Genomic DNA, 27,398 nt, shown 5'->3' on the forward strand with positions numbered 1-27,398 from the left:
CAGTAGCCAACAAGAACACTTGCAAACACAAGGCAACTGCTATTTCTATAGGAGTTCAAAGAAAGCATTTGCATGTGTGGGCAGCAAAGCAGAAAATAAATATTACTAACATGAATGAGTTGCTTGAGTCCTCATTTCTATGCAGTTGAGGGGCCTCAGTTATGAAGAGATATTTATCAATCCTTGCATTTAATATGACACAAGCATCTAAACACCCAAGAAACGTTGGATATTCAGAATGGTTTTTATTCCAAAATATGGCAGCAGGCTAGCACTTGGATCTCAATGGAGTTAACATATAATGAAAGCAAATATTTACACACACAAACACCCAAAAATGTTATATAGTCATCACGTTAATATAAAGTTTTCAAGTTATCCTGGTTCCACAAAAAATATAAATGAAGAGTTTCAGTGTGTATTTCCACTTTTATTTCTTTTTTAAAGCTTTCCTATAAAGCTGAATCTCTAAGTCAAGTCTGTTTTACAAACAGAGAAGGAATAACCAGGACAAAGTTTTGTGTTGCAAAGCATTCATGTCCAATGGCCATTTGGTAGGACTGCTTAACCCTTCCCCTGTCGGTAACATGTCCCATGAAACAACCTCCTCCACCCAGCAGCTCTCTTCCATTAGATCCTGGGCACACATTTCCATGGAATGTTACATAGCCAAGTAAATATTGCTGAAGTACTGAGAGAGTTAATCACTCAAATATTTGAAGCCCATGTATCAAAATGACCAGAACGCCCAAGGACTTTGCGTAAATAATTTCAAAAGGTGGAGTCCTATTGGTGTCCTTGGACTCTTAGAAGGGCTTTTAATCCAGCAGAGGCATCTCTAATGGAAGAGGAGGGGAGGGCATTTTCTTCCATTCCCCCACCCCCTGAAGCCCCAATTCCCTGTGAAAATCATCTTCAGAGAGTTGGGGATCCCTCCAGAATAGGGTGGAAGGTAATATAGGGGATGTGCAGGGAGAAGCAGGGACTAACCAAATTTATCTCCTCTCTACCTTCTCTGGATCAAAACCCTATCTGTGAGTACAAAGGCACCATTTAGATTCCACCCAAACATGCCTCCAGGAACTTTCTTCCAAAAGAAAGCATTCTACCCATGCACTGGCGGGGGAAGAGGGTGAGGTGGGTGCGGTCCCCCCCCCCAGGTGTCATCACTGAGGAGGAGTGACAACGCTGCCCTGCCCCCCTGGGATGCTTACCCTGCTCCTGCGGGTGGCTAGCCCCGCCCCCGGGTGCACAGCATGTGCACCGCTCCAGGTGACGGAGCAGATAGCTCCCCCTCTGTACCCATGGAAAGGAATATTTTTTAAATATACATATATTGTCCACACATAGAGCAAGAGAATAAAATGAAGGCTTTTTAACTTAAGAGTAAAATGAGCAGCCTTGCTCACACACCAAAACTACACATTGTAAATGCCACTAGCATTCCATTGTAGAAGCCACAATAAAAAGGGATTATTTTAGCCACTTCCATACATACAAATCCTTCACTGCACACATTTAACATGCTCTCCTATGCATGCATTGCAGCACCTGCAGAGGAATGTTGGGAGAAAGCAATATAGCCCTTGTGTTTCTGTATGGTAAACACTGCTGAACCGTGTGTAAGAGTCACATAAAAAGAGGACATTTATGAGACATAAAGGTATCTCATAAAACTGTTATGAATCAGGATATCCCTGGCCAAATCCCAGAAAAGATAATCCTTATAAACAGGCGGGAATGTTGTAACTTGCGTGTGAATGTCAGTGATACAGCATGTTAGTTGATTCATGTCTCACTTTCAGGGCAGTGAAAGTCCTTGCTATTGGATTTTTCGTAACCTCAAAAACTGAAACGAATGTCCATGGTTTCTTTTCCTGCCTCGCTGAAAACATTTTACATACACAGCTTCATTATGCTGAACAAAGATACAAAACCCATCCCCCCCCCTCAAGCTGTCAAAGTACAAAAGAAATGCAAAAAGTCTTGCACAGATGTAGCAAAGTACTGGATTTTATCTTCTGGCAGGTGCTCAATATGCAGCCCACATAATCACATGTTAATGACTGGAGTGTGTTAATCAGCATGCATACCTGATTCCTTCTCATCCAAAGGGGGAAAGAAACTGAACAATTTAGAGCATGTAAATGCTGCTACTTTCAAAACACACATTGTAAATATACAGCAATGGAAAGGGGGTGGGGTGGAAAGAGCTTCCAAATACAGAGGTTCAGAACCACTGAAAAGGACACACAGTCCATCAGCTCAGTACATCCAGGCAAAAGCTGAAGTTTCATTCCCTGTAATTAATTTCTAAAGAGGCATACATACCAACCCTTTCTAGATGCAACATCCTCACACTGGAAGCATTTCTGTCTAACACCTGATTTCTGGTGGTGATGCAAACTGTAGTTGTTTGCAGTTGTTTCATGCAGTGAATTAACTTGCTAGTCCCACTGAGTCCCATGGCCTCATTCCCAACAGTACAATCCTGTGCATGTGTTCCCACGTAATTGTGTATGGAATTGCAGCCTTAGTCTATTGAAACTGCAATTCATTGTGGCAGAAAGTTATCAGGGCTAACCCAAAACATTTTGCTACCTGAGACAGAGCAGCAAACGCTGCTCCTGGCCCCCTTCCCCAAATCAAGGTGTACAGCACCCAGGGCCAGTCAAGTTATCTTGGGACATGATGCTGAAAGTCCCATAAGGACCTCTCTTTCACTCCCTGGCAGGGAAAATATAACAATAATAAATTAAACAACTAACCATTTGCTGCCTTTTCAGGATATCGAATGTATGATGTCTGAGCTGGCTGCTTTACTATGCCTAATGGTAGGACAAGGTATGTCAGTTATCCAGGGGCAGATCTACACTGCGGGACTTGTTCATTATCCACACCATACATTTAAAGTACATGGCTTCCCCCCAAAGAATCCTGGGAAATGTTGTTTGTTAAGGGTGTGGAAATTGTAGTTCTGTGAAGATTAAACTACAGTACCCAGGATTCTTTGAGGGAAGCCATGACTGTTAAGGTGCTGTAAATGTGCTTGAAATGTACAGCTACAGATCCCAGGTTTGGCAAGAGAACAGCCAAGATCTTTGCTTGGGGTACTTAAATGTTCTTTTAAAGCCTGAATTCAAATTGTGGCCTGCTTTATGCTACTTGGCAAGTGTTACTTATGTAAAATGGCTCATGGCTATCCTATTGCCAACAACTTCTGGAATAAGAAGTCATCTGTGCAATTTATCTGCTACATCCAACATAACTAGCCATTTCGCTGCTACTGGAATATCTATACACAATGCGAAGGAGAAGTGGCACATGCCTCATTTGTGCAATGCCTCTATGCAGATAGAATTACTTCTGCTGTCCCACCAGTTTTACCCTACAGAACTATGTCATGTAACCACACGCTACGAAGATTTAGCCAGATAATCAACATAATTTGGTTTAGCAGGAAATGCATTATTCAAACTATATCAAAATCTAAAGATGAACATCCGGTAATTGAATCTTTAAATCAGTAAACTCTGTATATGGAATAGGATTTATTTTTCTAACCCAAACACTGAAGGAAGCATTGATTTAATTCCATGATTAACGTTCCTTTCAACTAACTTAACATGGATAAGTGGTATCTCAGATTACAAACGCTTTGGGTTACAAACACTTCAGGTTACAAAGTCCGCTAACCTGGAAGTAGTACCTCGGGTTGAGAACTTTGCCCCGGGATGAGAATGGAAATTGCACGGCGGCAGCAATTTCTTAACCATTAGAAAGTTAAGAATCAAGTTAAGAACGGTTTCGGGTTAAGAAAGGACCTCTGGAACAAATTAAGTTCATAACCCAAGGTACCACTGTACAATGCCACCTACACTTAAGAGGACAAATGTAAGCACAGATATCTGAAGGAAAATTCATGAAAACCAACTGAGCTTCAATCCAAGAAATTAAGTGCAGGCCTGTGGTGCTAATTTAAAATGTCAAGGTTGAACTAGCCCTGGAAGCCTGAGAAATGCTATCTAGCAGAAGTAGACCCAAGTAGGTTCCCTGAACAGTGGTAATGACCTCAAATGGCTGTCAGCCTCTAGAATGCCCCCTTCTTTCTCATACAGTGAGGGGGAAAGTATTTGATCCCCTGCTAAATTTGCCCGTTTGCCCTCTGATGAAGAAATGATCAGTCCATAATTTTAATGGTAGGTTTATTGTAGCTGTGAGAGACAGAATAACAACAGGAAAACCCCTGTTCTTGTCCCTGACATCCTTGGACAGCTCTTTGGTCTTGGTCATGGTGGCTACTTTGGAATCTGCTGGATTGATTGCTTCTGTTGACAGGTGTCTTTTGTACAGGTACTGTAATGAGCTGGGATTACAGGTAAGATCCCTCCCTTACAGCAGGTGCTTATAATCTCAGCTGGTTACATACAGTGAAGATACCAGGTAGCCTGACATCTGGCTGGTTGATAGGGGATCAAATACTTATTTCACTCATTATAATGCACATCAATCTCTGACTTTTGTCTTCTGGCTTTCTGGGGGTTTTCCTGTTTTTCTTCTGTCTCTCACAGCTACAATAAACCTACCATTATATTATGGACTGGTCATTTCTTTGTCAGAGGGCAAATGGGCAAATTTAGCAGGGGATCAAATACTTTTCCCCCCCCCCTCACTGTATGCTGATAAGACATCCACTTCAGCAATCTTTCCCAGCTAGTCCAATCTTCATTCTCTCTTCTTTACAAATTTGCAAGTTTGCATTTATTTCATGCTCCCCCTTATGATGTTTTCCCTTTCTGTCTATTTGCCCCCAAAAATTCTCTAAGGACTTTAAAGAAATGAGGATAAGAGCAACCACTGCTAAATAGATAGTATTGCACTTTCATCAATCATTCAGTTTGTTTCATTTATACATCAATATCCACAGCATATCACCGCATTGACTCTATGAGCAACAGCCATAATACTATAAGTTAATAATTACTGTATTATTGACTATTAAACCTTTTTTTTTTTTGCTGTTTTCATGTGTCAATTGCCTTCCATACCCAAAATATGCCTAGTTCTTACACTGCTTCCAAGCTCTCATGATTTGCAAGGTTTAAACCTCTGCACTGTTTCATCTGCATGAAAGGAGGGACACAAAATCTTTTAAATAAATAAAACCTGACAATTCTTTAAGAATGAAAGGTGTGTTGTTACATATATATGCAGCTCCATATTTTCCAATAAAATAAGCATCAACACCCACTGTCAAAGGATAGAAACAGACTGCCAGTATATGCAACTGTGCAATGGGATCAGCCTCCATCCCCACTCAATTGTTTTGTATTTTCTCTACTGTAAAATCCACCAGGATGGAGATGAGATACTTGAAGTGGAAGCCACTCCAGGTCTGACATGGCAGTTGTTGCACATTGCTGAATCTGTCAAATGAAGAGCAAGCACAAAAGGAATTTCCAAATGCAGCTGCTATTTCCCATTTGTTAAATCCTTTTATTACACCATATAAGTACACAGCTGGGAAATACTATAGAGTGGGAGTTAAAACAAAATATTTTGGCTTCCAGACATTCAGAACACACAAAGGACTCAGTGAAAAGCAATTCCTGATATCAAAAGGGAGTGAAAGTTTGAAAACATTTCTAGTCAATGTGTAGGGTTTGGTGGTGGTTGTCTTTTTTTTAAATAAAAAATAAAAAATGATAACATTAAAATTCAATATAGTATATGTTACTCTTGTTATAACTCAGAAGTGCTGCATACAAAGAATGCTGGAAATGACTTGTATAGTAATTTTTTCAGGCCCATTTCCATATTCCACTTTCTTTTTTTAATCTCACACAGCTGCATAGGGTAGAAACTCTAAAACCTCTATTCATACGTTATGAATTGGCCCCAATATGTAACTCTTCACATGAGTGATTTGCTCAGAAGTGCAACATCTCCTAACATGTCAGAAAGCATGCAGTGGCGACTTCAACAACAAAAGATCTGTGTATCCCCAGCAGTTCCACTGTGAGATGCTATGCATGCATCTTCCATGGCTAAGCTTATGGACCTGCCACTTCATTCAGATTGTCAGAGAAAGAGAAGGGCAGGGGTGCCCACTACCGCAATGTGGACATGTGACGTCACACGCACACTCCTGCACATGCCTCTGCCTCTGCATCTGAGCACCCACCCAGAAAGGCTGCCTTGCTGGCTGGAGGTAAAGGGTGGAACTGAACAACTTCTCTTTGGAAGCAGCACTGTTGCCGCCTGCCGGCTTTTCTCATTGATTTGTGGGTGCCCAGCCCCCACAATTATATTATTGTGGGTGCCCAAGCACCCACGGCCTCCTGGAGTTGGGTCCTCTGGAAAGCAGGGACTAATTGGTGGCCACTCTGAGGTTCTGGACTTCACTTTCTGGTGAGGTTTTATTGCTGTATTCAGTCCTAGGGCTTAGGCATCTGACTTTGGAGAATGACTGATAACTACATGTCCATGACTTTAGTACCTATGGATTCTGCAGTTTGTATTTATTATTCATAATTGTTAGCCACATCCCATTTATATCTAAATTACAAAGAACATGCAAATTACAAAATGAAACTACAAAATAATCATAACACAACAGCACGAAGAGAACAAATCAATTAAAGCAGAACAGTTCTTAAAATCATTGCCCAACAAATCATTTAGGTCTTCTTCACACCTAAAAGCACTTCTGGATCTGTGGACAAGCAACTCTGGGAGAATTTTTAGAGTGCCCCCCCCCCAATGTGCCAACCAGAGAGAGATTGTTCTTAGCTAATTCCCATGTTATCAGTTGCTTACATTAAAGAAACCTTTAAATGTGTTGCTGGTTTCTCAATCACTGTCTGTGGTAGGTTTTGAGCTGCTGGGGCTGTCTGGCAACCCTGAACAAGACATTTTGTAAAGATATTTCTGTAAACAAAAAAAAGTGGACATGTACAGGTTTTTGAGGTTGCTTGCAGACATCTGCAAATGCAGTTGGGGTTGCAGTGACCCAAAAATCCAAATTTGTAAGTCTTGCACAAAATGATAGCTATGATTAAAAATAAATAAATTCGAATTTGCTGTCAGACATGGAAGATTATAACTGGGGAAAATGTTCTTATAATTCAGATTTGTAAAGGGGTTTTGTAAACCTGTTGGATACTACTGGCCCTTAATAACATGCATAATGACAAGGTGTTGTTTTCTCATTCTCTGTGCTCCTTGCTCTAGGCTAAGTATGGTAGACATGAAGATAAACAGCACCTTTCAGTGTCACTTTGACACCCATCTAGCATTTGGTGTGAATGGTTTTTAAAAGTTGTTTCTGCCATTGTAAGAGAAGTAGAATTGACCCCAAAAGCTGCAAGAATAAAAACATAAATTTTCAATTAGATTTCCAAGGAGAGCCATTGAAACACTACATGGCAATTCACACCTCACCATGATTAAGGAATACCTGGAACTGTGGAAGACCAACACAAATGCTTTTTATGCATTTCCCCCCACACCACCCTATGTCAGGGTGTATTTGATCCCACCTGTCAATTGAAGATTAAATGCTGCAGGCAATCCCTAAGCTGTTGTATTTCCCCATTAGTTCAGATATCGCCACTTTTTCTGACTGATCAACATTTATAATTTCAAGCGACATGATTTTTTTTTTTCCTCTGTAAGCTTCAGGAATTCAGTTTCTGCTTAGGACCAACTACTACCACTCACAGGCAGTCCTCACTTAGGTGAAGAATTATGTACAGCCTACTGGATCTCTCCTTGGGGACATGTGGTTAACTACTAATGATTTTCAGGAACTTTATCCAAGAAGGCTGGGGTATTTTTCAGAAACAAGAAAAGTGAAACCAGAAAGCTAAGTCACTCAAGCAAAGTTCATGCACCTGTTTCAGAAATCTGATAATGGGAGTGTAACTTGTGGCTGTTTCAGCTTCTTGAAGGAACAGCAAGTATTGACATGAAGTTGCGTCCCACCCACCCCCTCCCCCAGAAAAAGAGAAGTAAATCTGAAGGAAGATTTGCAAATATATTGAAATGTAGATTCCGTTCCACACCGTCCCCCCCCCCATCCCATCTCCTTTTGAGTTCTTTACTATTCCTCTCTCCACTTTTCAAAGAACATAAAAGGTTCAGTTACTGTATAAGATATATGTTTGATCACATTTAATTTTTTAAGCTCCTAACACCTGGCTTCAGGGACACATTTTTCTCTCATCACACAGCCTGAGTAGATAGTTTGTACCTTGGGGGAACACAGCAGGTCTGGGAATCCTATCAGGAGTTCTCTCACAATTATGGGGAGGGGACACATTTTATCCAACTATCAGCACATCTACTGCGGTGTATCTGAAGTTTGCAGGTTAACAAAGAGATAGAAATAATTTCCCACAAACTGATGTGTCACACGCAGCCTGAAAGAATGTTCCCTCAATATGTTTTATACAAGTTTCATTGTGTTAACCAAGCTGCTCTAGAGAGATGCCCTCCATTTAAGCTCTGGGTGCTTTTGTCCAAAGTCCAATTATAAGTATGAGGGATGAGAAGGAGATAACATGGCTTTTGCCATTCTCTCCTCTTCATTGCCAAGTAAAAATTACATTATTTAAGGTGTTTGATCATTGGTCCTGGAAAGAAGGTAGGTGAGACAAGAGCCACCTCTGCAGTGCAGGACTCCACTGGCAGGTCTGAAACCAATGAACTTAAAAGAACAACACATCAGTCATTAGAGTCAGACATCTGTGGTCTGTGGCAGGGGTAATGGTGTTCTGAGTTGTGAAACCAAACTAGACATGACGTTATCTGCATGGTGAACAGGGTGGAACTCTTATCATGGCAATAAGATCTCATACTGCGAAAGAGGCAATTAGCTTTGATGAGCTCAAATACACTTTAGAACAGCCTTTTCTAACCTCCAGGTGCTAGACTACAACTTCTACCTGCCCAGTCAGTAATGGTCAACAGTCAAAGACAATGGGAGCTGTAGTCCAAACATCTGGAGGCTGGTGGAAGGTGCTTTAGTTCCCTGAAGAAATTAGCATTACATTCAAGTGTATCAGCTCAGCCATCACTGACAGAGTCTTCATAGCCGTGACCACAAACACAATACAATATTGATAAGGTGAATGATGCCAAGACTTAAATTAGGAAACGGAAAGAAAATGATGATAAACAGGGGCAATTTCCTTTTGGCGGTGAGCTAATCCCATGACTTCATTCAAGAAGACCTGTATACATATAAGAGGAACTGCTTAGCTTACTGACATTGATCTCTTACGCACTGTGTCATTTCAGTTTGAAAATATCATGATTAAGAAGAGTTGCCTAAAGCAACACTCCAAAGGTTGTCACAGATTTAGGACATACCATTCTATGCTGGGTTGAGATAACACTGTTCCAGTCAGCGTCTTGTTGGATTGTAGTGACTAGAGTTGGTAGCTCCTCGGAGTGAGGTTTGTTGTGCAATAGGGTGTGTAGAGGCAGATGGGAAGCCACAAGCTCTTCATTGTTGCCTTCTTCCTGCTCCTGTGATGCTAAGTCCTGGGTTGTTGCTTCCTCTCCATCAGCTGCAAATGGAGAGGTGGCCTGCTTGGAAGACATTCTTCTACAAGATAAGAAAAGGAAACACACAGATGCATTCTATTAAATTTAAAGACTAGGCTGCAAATACAACAAAAGGAAAAAAATAAAGTCAAAATAGGGAGAGGTCTTTTGCTTGCATAGGGTTTTAGTGTTCTGTTGGGAGCCACCCAGAGTGGCTGGGTTGGGCAGGGTATAAATAATAAAATTATTATTATTATTATTATTATTATTATTGCTACCGCGTCCAAAACTAATTTACCATCATATCCCTAAACTAAGTGTGGTTTGCCAAGAGCCCAGGAGCAATATCAAAGGAAAGAATTAGTGTTTGTAGTGGCACACCAGCTGATGCTGGCAAAATGCACTCCTAGGCATCTCTTGGGTCTCTAGTGACAAGGATGGATCAAGGAGCATCCCTCACCTTAACAAAGGCTTGATCAAGACTAGGGGTAGGCAACCTAAGGTCTGGGGGCCTGGATGCGGTCCAATCGCCTTCTCAATCCGGCTCACGGACGGTCCGGGAATCAGCATGTTTTTACATGAGTAGAATGTGTGCTTTCATTTAAAATGCATCTCTGGGTTATTTGTGGGGCATAGGAATTCGTTCATTTTTAATTTTTTTCAAAATATAGTCCGGCCGCCCACAAGGTCTGAGGGACGGTGGACCAGCCCATGGCTGAAAAAGGTTGCTGACCCCTCATCAAGACACTACTGCAAAAATAAGAATTTGGGGTAGCTGGATTAAGTTCTAATCTTTCATGTGAATTTCAGATTTAAACAAGTGAGTCCTTTGTGACTTAAACCCAGAGAAGGAAGCGGTTGGTGCAGCCAGAATAATCATATTGAAATACCAGAGGTATGTGATTTCTCCTACCCTTGATACCATAAAGGCTCCTAATGTAAATACACAGTTTTTCCTCACAACCCAAAGGTTTTTCCTGCATGTTCTCTTAATTTAAGTGAGCATTTGAGAACTGCCTATTTCAGCATTTGTACAATTAAGACAGAAAGCCACTGATCACTTGATTATGGAATGTAATCCCCTTGCAAAACAGAATCTATAAGCCACTATCTATGCTGCTCCAAATAAGCCCTATGATATATTTGTAGAGCATAATAAATAAATAAATAAAGGATCTACCTCTTGAAGTTTGCATTACTTGTTTCTAAAATAGTTTTCTATTTCATATTGTTCCTTTGCTACAAGGTGAGAAGAATTTGGAATACAATCAAATGTATTGGATCAACGAGAAAGAAAGGTATGCATTTAAAATCTCCGCTTTATTCTAAGAAGAATATTTGATCTTATCTTTTTAAGCCTTTTCCACAGAAGCAGACTCATGATAATGTTCAAAAATAATTATTTCAATAAAAATAGAAAATTAAAAAAAAATGATGAAGAAACAAGAAGACACTAACAGTTCAAGTATATTAATGGGGACATATACTTAAGATATTCTTAAGAAAATTTAGAATATCTTTATTGCGAAAACTGCATCAATAACTCAAGAATGAGGTTTCCACCTTAATTACTCTTTAATAATAATTGATTTCATACCATTTCCTTAAAAATGCGCAAATCAGTTAACAGAGGAAACCACATGAGCATTTTTCAAATTAGCAAATCATTAACTCAGTAGTACTGTTTCTATAGACAAATAATTACTGATTAAAGAGGATGGAAATCTGAGACTAACAGTTAAATTTACAGATCTGACACATGCTTTCATGAATATTACAGTGAAGGAAATATCAAGTGTAAAGAAAAATAATTAAGTTAATTCCAATTTAAACAGTAGTTTTTAATGTAACAGGCCAAGTTTCACATAGGATTTAACAGCTAATGCTAAATTTCTCACAATTAATGAGAAGAATCAGATTTAGTATCCTACAGTGAACAAAATTATTATTGGTTCAGATAATCTAATTATATACATTTTAAAATAGAAGTATTACAGGCTGTTAGACATAAATCTGAAATATATCAAAACAGTGATACCTGTTATGCAATAATAATCATAACAACCACAAACCTTACAAATAATTTTAATGCTGACCTTTAGACTGTGAGTGCAAACCAAAGTACTGTCAATGACCAGAATTATCTTGATGTTATCACTGTATGTACTACACTAAACTAACAAAATAGCTGAATCCTTGAAGTTTATTTCAAACAGTCAGGACAAAAAAAAATATTCTCCAGTTTCAAATTCTAACTACTGCAGGATATTTTAACCATTACATTAGTGTTGCAGTCGCAGGATCCTGACATTAGAAAGGGATAAGTCAGGACAAATATTTGGCATCAGTGTGCAAGACATACCACCTTATTTTAAACATGAAAGCTAAATGTACGCTATTCTGATTACCAGCACAGTACAATTGTGAATAAATCTCCAGTGGTTTTAAGGCAATGGTGCATTTAAAACAGTTCTTAGAAGACGATTCTATTCACTTGAGCATTCGCAGGCATCTTCCAATTACAAACAGGGCTGACTTCTTCCAGAAGGAATAAGCTCTGGCTGCTTTTTTCAGTTTAAATTAATCATGACACAAACCCAGAAATGAAAATGTCTCTTAAGAATAATTCCAACTACAAACTGCACCAATGAATAACAGTGCACAATCCTAATTAAATGCAACTGTGCAGCTGTGAAAATAGGTTAAATCTGTCCAAAGCTATGAGATGGCTTTTAAAGGCTGGTTTGTTAGGGGGTGTTTTCTTAAGGAAGGCTGGGCTCTTGGTCTTAATCAGCCAATAAATTATTTCCTGCAATTACATTAAATAGAAAATTATCTTCAAATTGGGAATGTTAATTGAAAATCAAAATTCAGAGTGAAGTTTAGAAATTACATGCTGAATATAATTAATCTGGAAAGACTTCACCTCCGTTTCATAAACAGGATTTGGGTAATTCCTCAAGTGACCGTTCTGAAAGCTACTGAGTTAACAGTGCAATTACAGTGGAAACATCTTTTCTTTCCATTTCATATTTGTTTATTTATACATACATATGTCAATGTTGATAAGGACGCATTAGTAAATAACTATTCAATGCACAGATAAATACACCTTAAACAATATATCTACTCAGGATACTTAAAAATAAATGTTAAACAACATGAAAATGTTTTTTATCATAATTGCAAAGTTTTGCTACAAATCTAGTATATCTGTGCAGAAACACTTATATGCCCAGCTTTTTGTCTGTTTATCTATCTACACACAGACACATAATCTGCAGGATAAGACAGCACCAGATCCTGAAACTTCATAAGCTATTCCTATTTTTGTCACTGACAATACTGCATGTATCAGAACAGAGGATTCGAATCTGAGCATCATCTACCAAGAAGTGATGGTCCACCCATGATGTCACTTGAAGCAACTGCCTCAGATGGCAGGAAGGCTTCCAGAAGGTTGCACAGAATGGAATGCGACTCTCAGGTATTTTTAAAAAGGGTTTCCCATGCCTGAAATACTGAGTCAGTGTTGCAATAAATACAGTGGTACCTCGGGTTACATATGCTTCAGGTTACAGACTCCGCTAACCCAGAAATATTACCTCGGGTTAAGAACTTTGCTTCAGGATGAGAAAAAGAAATTGTGCTCCAGCGGCACGGTGACAGCAGGAGGCCCCATTAGCTAAAGTGGTGCTTCAGGTTAAGAACAGCTTCAAGTTAAGAACGGACCTCCAGAACAAATTAAGTACGTAACCAGAGGTACCACTGTAGTTAAATTGGCCTAGGTGCTAGTTATGCAGAAGAAACAAAAGTCTGTTTGCATTTTATAATGCCTATAGCGCCTGTCTTATAGACACTGCTATATTTATTGTAATAAAAAAATAAAAACACCACATCAAATACTCCTGAAATATGCTCTTTAGCTGCACTTTTGAAACTGCCTGAGCACTAAATAGAGCTATGGGTACTGTACAAACTTATGCTATTTGCACTCCAGCTGCTGCACTTTGTCCCTATACGGATAAGAAATATACCAATTAGAGAAGGGAAGGGAGTAAGGAAGTGGATCCAGCAGGTAGACCTGCCCACCTGTCAATCAGCTGATGCCAAAATGATATCTGGTGACTTAAAAAAAAGATGCAAATGTACAGACCGCAAAGTGCTGACAAATCAGCTGATTGTTGAGTTTTGTGAATCCTGGTCCACAGTGGGCCATAAGACCTGATGATTAGCCAACTGTACTTGTGAAGCCCCATTAAAAGTGCTTTGCAAGCCACTGCCAAATGTGATGATCGGCCGACTTTAAGAGGTTGCAAAGCCAAATTTGCAAGGCTTTGCAGGTGCCATCTTTCGGCTGCTTATTTGTGCCCGCAAAACCCATTTTGGCACAGCCATGTCTTTACCTGCCTCGTACCAGATGTCAGATGTAGGGCAGGTGCCAAATAGCATGATGTGCCAAATAGGCAGACCTATCAAGTTGAATTAGGACCATGGGCCAAACGTACCCCACCGCTGAGCTACAGAATAGGCAGTCTGGGTGGTGTGTTTGTTGTTTTTTTTTAAAAAAAACCCAGCATGTCCCAGGTGGAAATAACGGGGGTAGAAGACGGGATGCCTCGATCATGACAAATCATGAACAGAAGGAGGTATGCTGTTGGAGGCGAGGGTGGTTTGGAGCCCTGGAATACCTGCTGTGACTACTTTGCAAGCCACTTTGAGGACAAAGTCGTGGGCATTTGTGTCAAGCTTAATGCTATTGATGTTGCAGCATGCCATGAGGTATTTCATATTTTGAGCTTGGGGTTCCCTCTTAAAACCCATGGGCAATGTGGTGCCCTCACACAGACACACCTTTTTGGCTCCTCCCATGGGCCCCCTGCCTCTCCCAATTCTTATCAGTGTTTTTAAAATATTTTATTGTTTTACCCAGTGAGATCAAGCCAGCTTTGGGAGAGTGATTTTCAGCAGGAGTATGGTACAAGAGGGAAGGGAGAAGAAGCCTATTTCTTCCCACTGTGGTCTTCCCCTTCAAACCTCTTTTTTTTGGGGGGGGGCTGTTGAAAAAGAATCACAGAACCATGTGGAATAATGAAGTTCCATTCTAGAGAACAGGGCCAGTAAGGGGAGCACAACTGTGATCTTGAAGAACTTACTAAAGTTTGTAAAAACAAGTTTATGACCATCTACATCTGGGCGAAATCTGTGGTCCTCCAGATGTGGTGGCAGTAGATTTCCCATCATGCTTCACTAACAGTCATCTTAGCTGGCAGTGAGGGGAGCTGTAAGTCCAGCAACATCTGGAAGGGCAAGAGTTCCCCAACCCAGATCAACATGATCCTAAGGTATTTTCTGGCATCCTCAGTACTATTTAAAAAAATAAAAATGCAAATCACCCTTATTCTAAAAGTGGTTTGACATTGTGCCACTTTTTCGTTTACCTAATATTATTTTTGTGCGTAACAAATTTATAATGACAGTGAAATCAGTTCTTTTCTAGAAGTTGTTTTTTCCAAAAAAATTATTTTTTTAGAAAAGAATCCCTCGCCACTTATAACCCCTGAAAACAGGGATTTATAATGGAAGTGCTGACACAACCCTAACTAAAGCGGCGCAAATGGTGCTGCTATAATACACAAAATCAAGTTCTATTATTCTAAACTCTTCTCACTTGTGGGGTTTTTCTTTACTGTGCTCCCAGACAAACTGCTGAAGCATGAAAAATTTAAATGCAATCAAATGGATCCAATTCCACTTTCCTAGAAACAAGTGTCTACAGTGGTACAGTCGTAAAAGGAGAGGCATCCAATTTGTCTGATGCTCGTTTTTAAAAATCTGTTTATAATACTGTGCAGTAGAGGAATAAGAGGAAATTACAGCCACTGCATTAAGTGACTGGCAGGGGGGATACATTGTATGACATTGAGGGGACATTGGAGGGAGGTACAAAAGCATTGCTGTAATAAACTGTATGACACCATGCCATGCTGCGATGTGAAGGGTCCCCACAAGATAGATACATATATATATACATATATACATACGTACATACATACATACATACAAACGTACATACATAGGAGGAAGGAAGGAAGGCAGGAAGATATGTATGTATGTAATTTGGTAAATTCTGCAAGCAGATAACCTGTGACTCTTGCACAGAGGTTCTCTACCTAGTGTCAATTCTGCACATACAAAATTCATCCATTATACATGTGAAAGCAAACCATTATACATGTGAAAGTTCTTTTCACATGTATAATGGTTTGCTTGTCTGGTAAAAGCTGCTGACCCAGGTAAAGACAAGACTTTGCAAAAGTAATCTTTATTCCTGTCCCTTTTGTGAGAAGCCTGAGCTTATAGAAACTTTTCATCCAGTGTGTTTTTCAAATAATCCAAAGCGCACTTTCAGAATTCCTACATGGCATTTGGAATTCCCACAACATATGGGGGAAATACCTGTAATACGTTATCCAATGAATGGACAAACAGAAACAAAATTCACAATGTCAGTAAAAGTGTTCTGACAAAATAATTGTGTCGTGATACTAATAGCACTCCTCTTATTGGAAGCCATCTATTATCCCTCATGTGGAAAGGCTGAACTGCAAAGCAATACAAAATACTGTAGGCTGTAGGAACGTGATATTGAAATCAGGTTTTGGGGGGCCTCCATCTAGCATCCTTACCCAAGGAACAATTTAGTATTAGTCCAGGACATTTCTTCAAACCCAGTAAATATTATTACTGTTAGAGCCAGCAATGATGGCTTGTCCGCTTATCATGGATGACCTGCTACAAACCTCACATTTCTTCAATTAACAACCTGGTCTGGACTGTCACCTTCTTTCAGCCAGATATCTGTTCTTGCTCTCTGCACTACTGCTTTGATTTCCATTCCTGCTCCTAGGCCTGGTTTCAAACCATAAATTTCTCTCTGCAAAGTACAGAACTCTAAAATCACCTACCTCCACTGTTGAATCAGGTTTCCTTACTAAGCTATTCAACATTAACACCTAACCACTGGTATCTGCAGCATGTTGCAGCTGGACCTGGTTAAGAGTTCTGGTTCCTGAGTCTCTTTGGGTCTGATCTTACAGAAAAGGCCTCAATCCTTCAATTAGCATCTATGCCCCCATCCATCTAATGCAGGGACAGCCAAGTAGTACCCTCCAAATATTTTGGACTACAGCTGCATTCAGGTGTGGGGCTTATTGCTTAGTTTTATTAGTTGTAATGCCAGCACTTCAGTATCATTTTCTGAAGTTATTTTTCACACTGTTGCATTATGGAACCATGACTTTTTCATCAACATACTGCTATGCTGTGCTAAATTTTAAATGATGGGAAAGAACCGTATGATGGGGCACTGCTACAAATTTTGCCATGTGAATGTACAATACAAAACTCCCATGATTTCCCAAGTTAATGGGATTGTTGTTGTTTTTTTCCTAGAAACCATTGACATGGAAATGAGCACTAAACTTCCACTAGATTTCCTAGATTTCCAGAAGTGGGTTTTACGTTGTGTGAAAGATCACACAATATGAAGAAATTGTCAGGGAAGGAAATGCCAGGAAAAGAGAATGAAGTCCTGTTTGAACACAACCTACAACTCCCAACATACCTGACTGCTAGCAATGGAGCCTGGAGCTGATGTCCTAAACATCTGGAGGGCACCATGTTGGCTACCACTGATTTAACGGATTCAGACTCACACTGAACCAGGTAATATAAAAATGCAGATGCTAATGTTCCTAAGACTCAAGAGTGAACTATACCACTTCAATCTGCAGTGAAAGATTGTGGATTTTAATGCTACCCCCTACCAAAAAAGAAAAAAAATGTAATAAGGAAATTAGTGAATTAGAAGGAACATTTTTCCCAACCTTCTCCATGTTGTGTTATTTTTCTACTTGCAAGGTAAGGTGATCTTATGGAGTTGTTAAAAAATGTTTTGTGCACCTGTGAATTTAATGGCACTGTCTGTTATGTACTCCGTCACTTCTGTTCCATGAATAGATCCAGACGGGTGTAGCTTCACTTGTTTCAGCGAATCAGCAGTCATTTATTTTGCTCTGGAAGCAGCTCCACAAATCAGACATAGAAATTATTTGCTACATCTGTGCCCTAGAAGAGTACCCATTTCCAGGAAGCATGGCTTAATTAGAATGAGAAAATGGAAATCTTAATCTTTGTGCCAGATTATTTGGAACCCTGACTCTGCCAAAATATATTATCTAGCCATAAATTCAGAAACATAATGAATTGCTGAAGTAATGCTCTAATCCACCTGACATTTAATAACAAATAGTTACTTCCTTAAATTATAACACATGGTATCCAATTACAAGGGGCATACATGACAGGGACGAGACCGTACAAGAGTGGCTGTCTATACAGCGGGATTTGTATCCTGACACGTAATTCCCAAACAGAAAACTATGACAATGATGTTTGGTTCAGCAGTTTGCACAAGAAATTCTGTAATTTTGTTTGTTGTTTACTTCTGGTATCTCAGCATTTGGCTGTTTTTCAGTAAACTCATGTAAGGCTACAACCCATAGCTATGTCTACTCAGAAGTCCCATTAAATTCAATGGGTCTCACTTCTAGGTAAGTGAGAGTATATTATAAAACAGGTATAATAAAAACAGCTATAAAAAAGAAGAATATATGCTTAGATAAGTGATGTGCATGGTGGGGAGAAGGGTGGGGAGAGAATTCCCTCATAACTAGAACTCAGGGCCATCCAATTAATCTGAAAGCTGGAAGATTCATGACAGACCAAAGAAAATAGTTCTCCATCTTCCACACTGTGCCCCCATCAAATTTACTTTATGCAACATTCAGACACCAAGTCCTGCTTTATTTTACTCTCCCTGTGCCCCTGACATGGTTCCACCTGTTGAGTGGTGGGGCCAGTCCTGAACAGTGTACATGAAGTTAAGTAGAAAGTGAGGTAGGAGTGAAGCCAATGTGGATGTCATGCATAAATTGGGAGGCGGGGCAGTTTTTCAGGTCAGAACGCAACACCCGATGTGCTGAAGACTAGTGAAACACTGATCATACAACTCAGAACTCCAGAAGTTAATATTTTCTGCAGTTTATATTTAGCTGATAATATTCCTGTCACTTTATTTATACAGCCTAAGCTTGTTCTTTGGGCTGGAGCTCGTATGCCTCGGAATGCTTTGACTCATGAATTGTTTCTCCTGATAATGTTACATCATGTAACTACCTCTGTTTAAGTGGTTAGTATTAGCTTCTCTGTGCTGCCTGCCTTTAAAGTCGTATGACTCTGCCATGTGTCTCTGCATATCTGATTTCTTACTGACACGCACACAGATTGAGAGAAAGACAGACAGAGCCTTCAGCTAGAAATTTTCTAATTGGGAACAATAGTAAGGGTGCTGGCAACAGACTGAGCAACAGTCCTTGCTCTGCTTTTACTTGCTTCTTTGGCAGCCATTGTAACAAAACATAAAGTATACATAAATACTGTATAGACCATTAGTATTGGGGGGGGGAGTCACAGTTAACTGAAAATAACTGCATTGTTTTATCCCTGGCATGTATGCCACCCTAGGCTCCTTTGGGAGGAAATTGTGGGGAATAAATTTAATAATTAATTAAAGCAGCTCTCAAAGAAACTCAACAGAACTGTTTTTGAAGAGGAGTAAACAAAAAAAAATCTTAAATTATGTGGGGTTGTGAAAGATATTTGAAATCCATATTTCTTCCAAATTCATCAGCTGAAGGTACCTTTAGGTGCTTTGTCTCATCTACGTGGCTTTCAGGAGTGGAGTAAAGCTGAAGGGACAGACTGCATCACATTAAGACACAGTCAATGATAAATATATATATATATCATGCAAAACACTTCTTTCTTCTCAGCAAAACACTTTTCTTGTCCAGTATCTTAAAAACTGATTCCCAGCACTTCATTCTACATCTCAGCAATACCTTTTGTTCCAGATCAGTAAATAAAGTGTCAATTTCAAGCGTATCTGTAATCACTTTCTAGTAAAACACCAAATTAGTACCTTGGTCCAAAATGAAACAATGGGTGCTACAGTGCAGTTGCAGATTGTTAGCTTACTTTAAAGCCTACTATGCAAGCATGATATTTCTGATTCAACAGAGGTTACACAAGCAACAAAGCAGTTAAATATAGGTGCCAAACCACACTGCCAGGAGCTCTTAGAACTGTGAGGCAGTGTTACCTGACACCTTGCTGAACGTAAAATTACTTGTTTCTGCAACTGAGGACAATCAAATTGTCACCTTCCATTGTAATAATGCACAACTGGTGATCAGCTAAGTGCAAACATAATTACCACAAAGCTACTAAGAGAAAATGTAAATCTTTCTCAAGAATAAACACATCCGTCCAGCTATCCAAAGATGTCTTCATTTTAATGTCCAATAGCATGTGGAAATTCAGAAGCTAGCAAATGGGGGGAGGGCATCGTAAGAATACTTTTGTTGTTGCTATATTTGGACACTAAGCCTTGTGGATAGCCTCCTATGGCTCAGGGGTAACATATAGCATGGGCGTCACAAAAGACACATTTAATGATAATTATTATAATTTTCTCTACCAGCTATGTATGCTTACAGACTGTGATACAAAGCCAGGCCTGCCTGTTCCCATACCCCTCAACTGTCCCGATTTTTCATGCAAAGCACAGTGATCATTTTGGGTGCCATGATCTCACCCCAAAAACTTTTTCTGGATTTACAATTTCATGTTAGTCACATCACTCATGCAGGAGTGCAGCCCCAGAAGAGAGTGTCCTGGTTTTTCACACCCTCAATGTGTTGGAAGATATGCTGTTCCCAAGCTCAGTAGACTAGAGGCAAAACCAGCACACACTAGAGCAGAGCTTTCCAAACTTTTCATGTTGGTGAAAACTTTTTAGACATGCATCATTTTGCAACATAGTAATTCAGCTTTACCAGCAAACAGGAGGTTGAACAGCCCTGGGAGGAGCAAGGTGAGCATTCGCGCAACACACAGTTTGAAAAGTTCTATTTGAGACCTTATTTCTAGCATTCAGCACTATCAAACTCCAAACCAAAACAACTTTCTGATTTGGTGGCCAAGCTCTGCAACAACTCCTGTCATTCCTGTAAGAGCATTCTGTTTGCTTTCCTAGCGCTCTCTCGCTCTCGCTCTCTGTCTCTCTGTGTGTGTGTGTGCATGTACACACAGAGAGACACTCACTCACAACTGTACTCCTCTAGTGAAGCAGCCCTGACATATTAATGCCAACTGCTTGTAGCCCATACTGTGCGACTAACGAAGGTGCTGTACAATATTGCAAACTAAACAAGTCAAACATTAACTTTGACCAAGTAATTTCACCCAGGTCATTGATGCCTAGTTTTGTTTTTGTTTGCTTAATTACTAGAAAGCACATATGGATGTTTACTTCTCCAGATTAATATGTTGATCAACTGCACACATATGCAGGTTTTCAAAATACACTTTAACAATACAGTGGTATCTTGAAATAAAGGAAAACTCAGTACACTAAATATCTATGAGTCAACTTCAAAACACAGTAGGCTAGGCAGGCAAAGTTAACAGTGCCCGCCTTCACATTGGAATTTGTGACTTGGGCTAAAACAGCCTTCAGTGAGTAATAAAAATAGCTCTGTGCCTCACATTTACTGAACCACACAACATGATATCTTACAGACATCCAGGACCATTCTTCCCTAGAGAGACTGAAGACTTTTACAGACCCTGCACCAGATTCACTAGTGAAATGTAATTACTGTTAAGAATAAAATATAAAACTTTCCTGAGTAGAAACTAACCTCCTGTATAAAACATGAAGTATATTAAACAGCATCTCTTTTAGAAGAAAAGACAGCAAGGAACTTCCACACATAAAATGTGCACTGCTTAGTTGAAGAGGAAATTTGAGGGTTTCCTCACAATCTCACTTCCATTAATAAATGACATACTTCTCAAAACAACAAACAGATGGCATGTTTCTAACTGCCCTCAAGACATGCAAATAGAGGCAATAAGTAAATAGCACAAGAAGCATTAAAGCTGATATAAAAAATACCCCCCCATTTACCACAGTTATAAACAACACACACAATCTGACAATTAATCTCCCACTAAACAGAACATTAGTACATGGAAATGATCAGCGGTGGCTGGTGCCCATTGGGACTTGTAAGGCAGAAGGCAAGGAGACAGACAGTAGATGAGGTCCTGCCCAATGCTGGGCAGAGTGAACTAGTTCTAGTTTTTTCTCCATCCTCCTCCCTGATCAGTTGTACAGGGGCAATACTACTTGGTTGTAAGAAGGCAGACAGGTGAGGGATGGATGGGAACAGATGGAGGTTGGTGGGGTAATGCCCTATTTGCCCTAATGGACCAGCTTCTACCAGAAATTGCTGCTGTGGCCTAGCAATACTTAGGAAATTTGATTTTTGCAAATTCTGATTACTATGTGAATCCAAACTTAATAATCTACTAGCTTTTGGAACTCCTGAATATTCAGCTGCAGTTTGGGGCTCAAAATTTTATCAAAATATGTTCATGAATGCACATTCTGGGAGAACATACACTTAGAAATGCATATAGAAAGAAAATAGGTATATAAAATATATATTTAATTGTGTGTTTATATGCAAGTTTTCCTGCAGATTCTTTAAAAAAAAAACACAAACAACCCAACAACCTCTGATTCATGAGGAACTGTGATTGGAGAGAAGTGAAAATGACACAGACTAGAAATAGAGTGAGCTGCCAATTCCGACATTGCTCCAATACTGTCACCATATTTTAAATTTCTGAATAGTTACATATATCAATTGGTGCTAAGGCCAAATGGATACTTTCACCTATGTGGTGAAGCATATAGCTACAGCCACTCTGTGTCAGGACTTGCTTGGATGTGGCAAAGTATACAATCCTGAGAGAACTGTGCTGGCTAGCAATTTGGCTACCAAGCCAAATTTAAGGTGCTAGTGATGAATGCTGCATCTGCACCATACATTGAAAGCAAATGCATTCCTATGAGGAATGAAATAATGCTGTGGGTGGGATCTTATAAAACCCCAAATAACTTGGCACCTAGAAATCTGAAGAACCATCTCCTCACATAGAAACCTACTCATGTACTAAGATCCAAATGTTCCCAAGCAGGAAGAAGAGAGAGCTGCCTCTCTTACTGAACAGTGAGTGCAGCTAAGTGGGTGTGAGCTCCTGTCTGGGAGCCCACATGTTTGAATGGTCCCAGTAAGCCATAATTTGGCTTACCACGTTGTGCAAACCAGACAAGTGTATAGGACTGAACAAGCTAGAAACGTAAGAATCATTTCAAAATGGCACACTGCCAGGAAGAACTGCCTTGTCCATATCATACTCCTGAAGGAGAGATGTGTGAAAATCTGTCCGACTGTCTACTTCTATTTTAATGCACATTCATGCAACAAGCATCGTGTACAAAAACTCGTTCATTACATTAAAAGCAAGATATTTCACAAGAGCACAGAGAATGTAGCTTTAAAATAATTTTCACCAGTAACACTTTTGAAGACAGGACTGTTCAAAATACAAGCTTAACACTTGTTAATCCAATTTTCTGTTAATTCAAATTAACAAGCTCTGGATGTTAGTACTTTAAAGTTGGTTCTTCCTTATACAACAGAAGACAACTGAAATGTTTCCTCATTGTGCCTGATGTGGTACAAAAGAGCTGAAAATAAAATTGTTCTTTATTGTGGTTTTCATCTCTGACCTGATTTTTCCTATGTCTTTAGGATTCAACATATGATCTGTATTTGAAAGGAAAGAACTGTAGTTTCCCCAGTGTTGTCAATTTTTCACTTAGGACTCTCTGTTGTAATAGTTTTTCCACTTGTGTTTACCACGAATAATTTATTATAGGAAAGTAAACAACATATAATATTCATTGTATGTTGATTACTTTGGCAGTCAAATTCTTATGGTTTATGAGCCATCTATCCATTTGCAAGAGATGTCTGCAGTGAAAAAGCATTGGGCTTTACTGCCTCCTTTTGAAATTTTCCTACCCAAATCATCATGACCACATGACTTGGTGCAATGATTAATGGAGCAACCATGGGCTGTATCCAGTTGGTATCTGTCAGCTGACAGAAGGCTCTTCAGAACCTTCCATTTGCTGAACAGGAATTGATGTGATCTTCATCAGTTCCCTCTCTCTGAAGTCCTCCCACATCTGCTTCAGAAGGGCTAGTGGAGCCTTCAGAATAATGCGGGAGAATTCTGTGGGGAGGAGAGGGGAAATCACTGTAGGTCATCTCAGTCCCTGTTCTCCTCATAGAAGGCCCTGCTGGATCAAAAGTTCCTTCCATCAGTAGAGAGACACCAAAGTCAATATGAAAAGCATTCCCTGATGTCAGAAAGTTTGAAAACCACTGACTTGAGGCAGCATAAGAGAAAGATTCTACTGAATGATAACTGCAGATACTATGAAACTTTGCTGATTTACAGAACCAAGTAACTTAAAATCTGTGGGTTACACCCAGTGTTGCATGAGTGAAAGCCGAGATCACACAATGGATTTTCCCCTCCCACCTGTTTCCCCCAGTACCCCTCAAAAAGCCTCTCCATAGGATCAAGGGCCATTCTGAACACGTGGAGTGTGTTACAAGAGGGAGGGAAAATCACTCCAAATCAGATGGAGGACTCTTTTCACTACTGCAGCCCACTAAAACATATCCTAAAATGTTTGGTAGGTTCCCCAGTCCTTTCGATAAGTTTTTATGGGGGGAGGGGCATGGAGGGGAGGGAAAGATCCATTGTGTGAACTGCTACCTTCCCTTCATACAACATTGCATACAAATCCTGAAACCCTAGAAACAGTGTTGGGCCACAGTAGGCAGAATTAAACGTAGGTTAGTTATATTACATAGTTATGAACTCAAGTAGAGCAAAAGGCATATTCTCACTTGGGACATCCATATGGCAAAATTTCCTCCCCTCTGAGCATGCCAAATCTAATCAACTAGTAAATTTGAAGTGGTCACATGCCCCCTATTTTTAGAATTAGAAAGCAGGCTCTATGGCTCCCACATCATCCTGCTGTACTTGATTTAGCACACTATTAAGCACCTACTTAATTTTTCTAAAATGACAACTCCTCCATTCAGAGGGATGGAGAGAGACAGAGACAGAGAGACAGAGAAAGAGGTCTACAACTTGTTGTGGGAGGCAAGTAAGGCATTATAATTCTTCTTGTCTTAAAAAACACTTTTTTATTCTGATTGCCCTATTTTATTTCTTTTGTAATATTTGTTGTTCTTTTTTTTACTCTTTGGAAACTACCCTATATATTCTGATCAACCACTGAAAGACAAAATATAAATTTTATAAATGAACAAATGGCTCAAAAAGCACACTTTGGTCCATTACTGATATTTGGAGTGTCTCTAGAATCCATCAGAGACATAAATAAAATAATAAATATCAGGGGAAATTTATGACAGTGCCCTGTGAATGTCCAGAGAAGTATTCCTGGTGGGTGCTCTGGTGGGTGCTCTCCAGTTACCCAGCCTGAGCTTGGGACATTTTCCAAAAGCTATATCAAACATATTTAGCAATCAGTGATGAGAGCTGGGTTATTTTAGTTAGCCATTTGGCAGCGCAATCCTGTCGTATAGGCAAAGCAACTACCAGATTCACTGAACTGATGTTTCACTATGGTCAAAGCAGGAAATGGGGGTGGGGGGAGACAGTTTTATCCCTCACACTGACTGTAATGAAAGGCAATTGACTATGCCAGCCCTGGGTACTCTCAATTCCATGGACATGTTGGGAATTGAGGGGGCTTTGCAACTGGCAGAGCCACACCTGCTCCCACAAACCTGGTTTTCTCTGGGAAAAACACAGCTGATACTTCCTACCTAGACACCAGTCTACTTCTGGCAGTGTGTCACCTCTGGATGGATCTCCTGCTATCCCAGTGGAGTGGAACTTATTCTGTTTTCTAAGGCATTTCAGCTGGCTTTCTGGTAGGGCTTGAATTGCAAATGTATATATAATTGGCTTGATTAGAAAACAACATGAACATAAGCCACCTGCACAGCCCTCTAAAGTTTTACATTACAATATTATATTATATTATATTATATTATATTATATTATATTATATTATATTATTATAATGCCATATATTTTTCTCCCATATTAACCCTCTAATCTGTATGTATATTACAACTTCTGTATTCTACTGGTGGAATCATACATTTCCCTATTGCTCCTTTCTAGATATTAAACTTGTACAATGGGGGGGGGGACAGGGTAATCACCAAAGTTTCTGCTCATACTGGTAGGATCACCAAAAGTATTGACTTGTAGCAAGATTTGGGTAGAAGAGAATGCGTGAGCAGGTAGGATTCATATAGATCCAGCTTTTGCATTCAACATATGTATCATTATGCGTTTACCCCAACAAAGGGCCAAGTCTGACATAGAAGTCAAATCAATATAGTTTTTTATTCCTGTTAATTTTTGTTATTTTCTGTACTGGTCTTAAAGTAATTTCCAGCCATGTAGGAATAAAAATTTTCAATGCAACTATTACTGGCCACTTATCTTCCTTGTTTTAGAGAAGGGAAACAATTGCAATCAGGATGAGCAATAGAGTTGAGCAGGCTTCTTAGGTTGGCGGTTTATTGGAGTTTCTTTGTGGGTTTTGATCTTTCCTCATTCATTGACAATATTTAAATCAACATCTCTTTAATGAATGAGCATATAAAAATAGCCAATTACCAATTTTTCGCCTGTGAAATAGCACCCCTAGTCTATTTCATATATGGCTTCAGCCCCTGTTCTAGCAACTGCTCCAGGGGGAAAAGACCACACTTGTAAAACTATAATTTACAAGTTAAGACACAGTATCAGTGTGATCTGAAGCATGTCTACTCAGAAATAAGTCTAATTTAGTTCAGTACGGCTGACTCCCAGTGTGCATAGGACTATAGCCTCTGTAACTGAACAATATATTTCCATTTTGATACTTTTCTTTAAGGAAGCAAACTTTATAAATTCCACATACCTCTTCCTTTTAATCACTATCAAATTGCTTCATTCCACTACAAGTTCAATCACACCAAAAACAGAAGGTGATGCTGAAGAATATTTGTTGGCACTGAAGCAGCAAATTCCTGCAAAATGTCCCTGACTGCCCATGCAGATCATGACCAACATCAGTTAAACATAGCTGCTACCCTTAGCTCAAGTAAGGCTGCAATCCTAACCATACCTACTCAGAAGCAAGTCCAACTGAATTCAATGGGCTTACTCCCAGGTAGGTGAGGGTAGGAGTGCAGCATAGCATATGAAATATATGTTTACAAAACAAATCTATGAATGAAGGGTTGCTTGTAAAAATAAATTGCACTGACTAAATACTTTTTTAAAAAATCAAAAGTGATAATAGCATTTACACTGACAACTGCAAAGATTTTTTTATTGATTACAATAAGCTATCAAGATAGTATATAACAGGAAACCTAACAGCAAAATATAAGATTTCAGTTTTGAAATAACTCTTTTAACTCCCTTTGGGAGAAAAATGATACTTTATATTTCCTTTCGTTTAATCTGTTCAGTATGAAATTCCATGCTGCAGAACAGTTTTCTCTGAGTCTTTATGTAAATAATATTAACAGCTTGCTGGTAAATATTCAAAATGTACTAACTAAAAAATTTATGTTGCCATACTTACTATCAAGTAACAGAACACACTTCATTAAAAGGCAAAATATCACAAAAAGAAAATTGTGATATTTTTGCCTTTTAACGAAGCTCAAATAAGCTTAATTCCT

The 27,398-nt window shown here is 39.4% G+C and overlaps 1 protein-coding gene across 10 annotated transcripts in view; it reads right to left on the bottom strand.

Annotated features, from left to right (window-relative positions):
• Nucleotides 1–27,398, bottom strand: part of SOX6 (SRY-box transcription factor 6) — a 435,786-nt gene that overhangs the window by 257,585 nt on the left and 150,803 nt on the right. For all 10 annotated transcript variants that reach the window (XM_079966105.1, XM_079966106.1, XM_079966103.1 and 7 more), the window contains one exon: nt 9,376–9,613. In XM_079966105.1, coding sequence (XP_079822231.1) covers nt 9,376–9,609 — 234 coding nt within the window. In that variant the 5' untranslated portion in view covers nt 9,610–9,613. The remainder of the gene's footprint in view (nt 1–9,375; nt 9,614–27,398) is intronic.

This window comes from Podarcis cretensis, assembly GCF_951804945.1.
Source record: "Podarcis cretensis genome assembly, chromosome: 1".
NCBI lineage: Eukaryota > Metazoa > Chordata > Lepidosauria > Squamata > Lacertidae > Podarcis > Podarcis cretensis.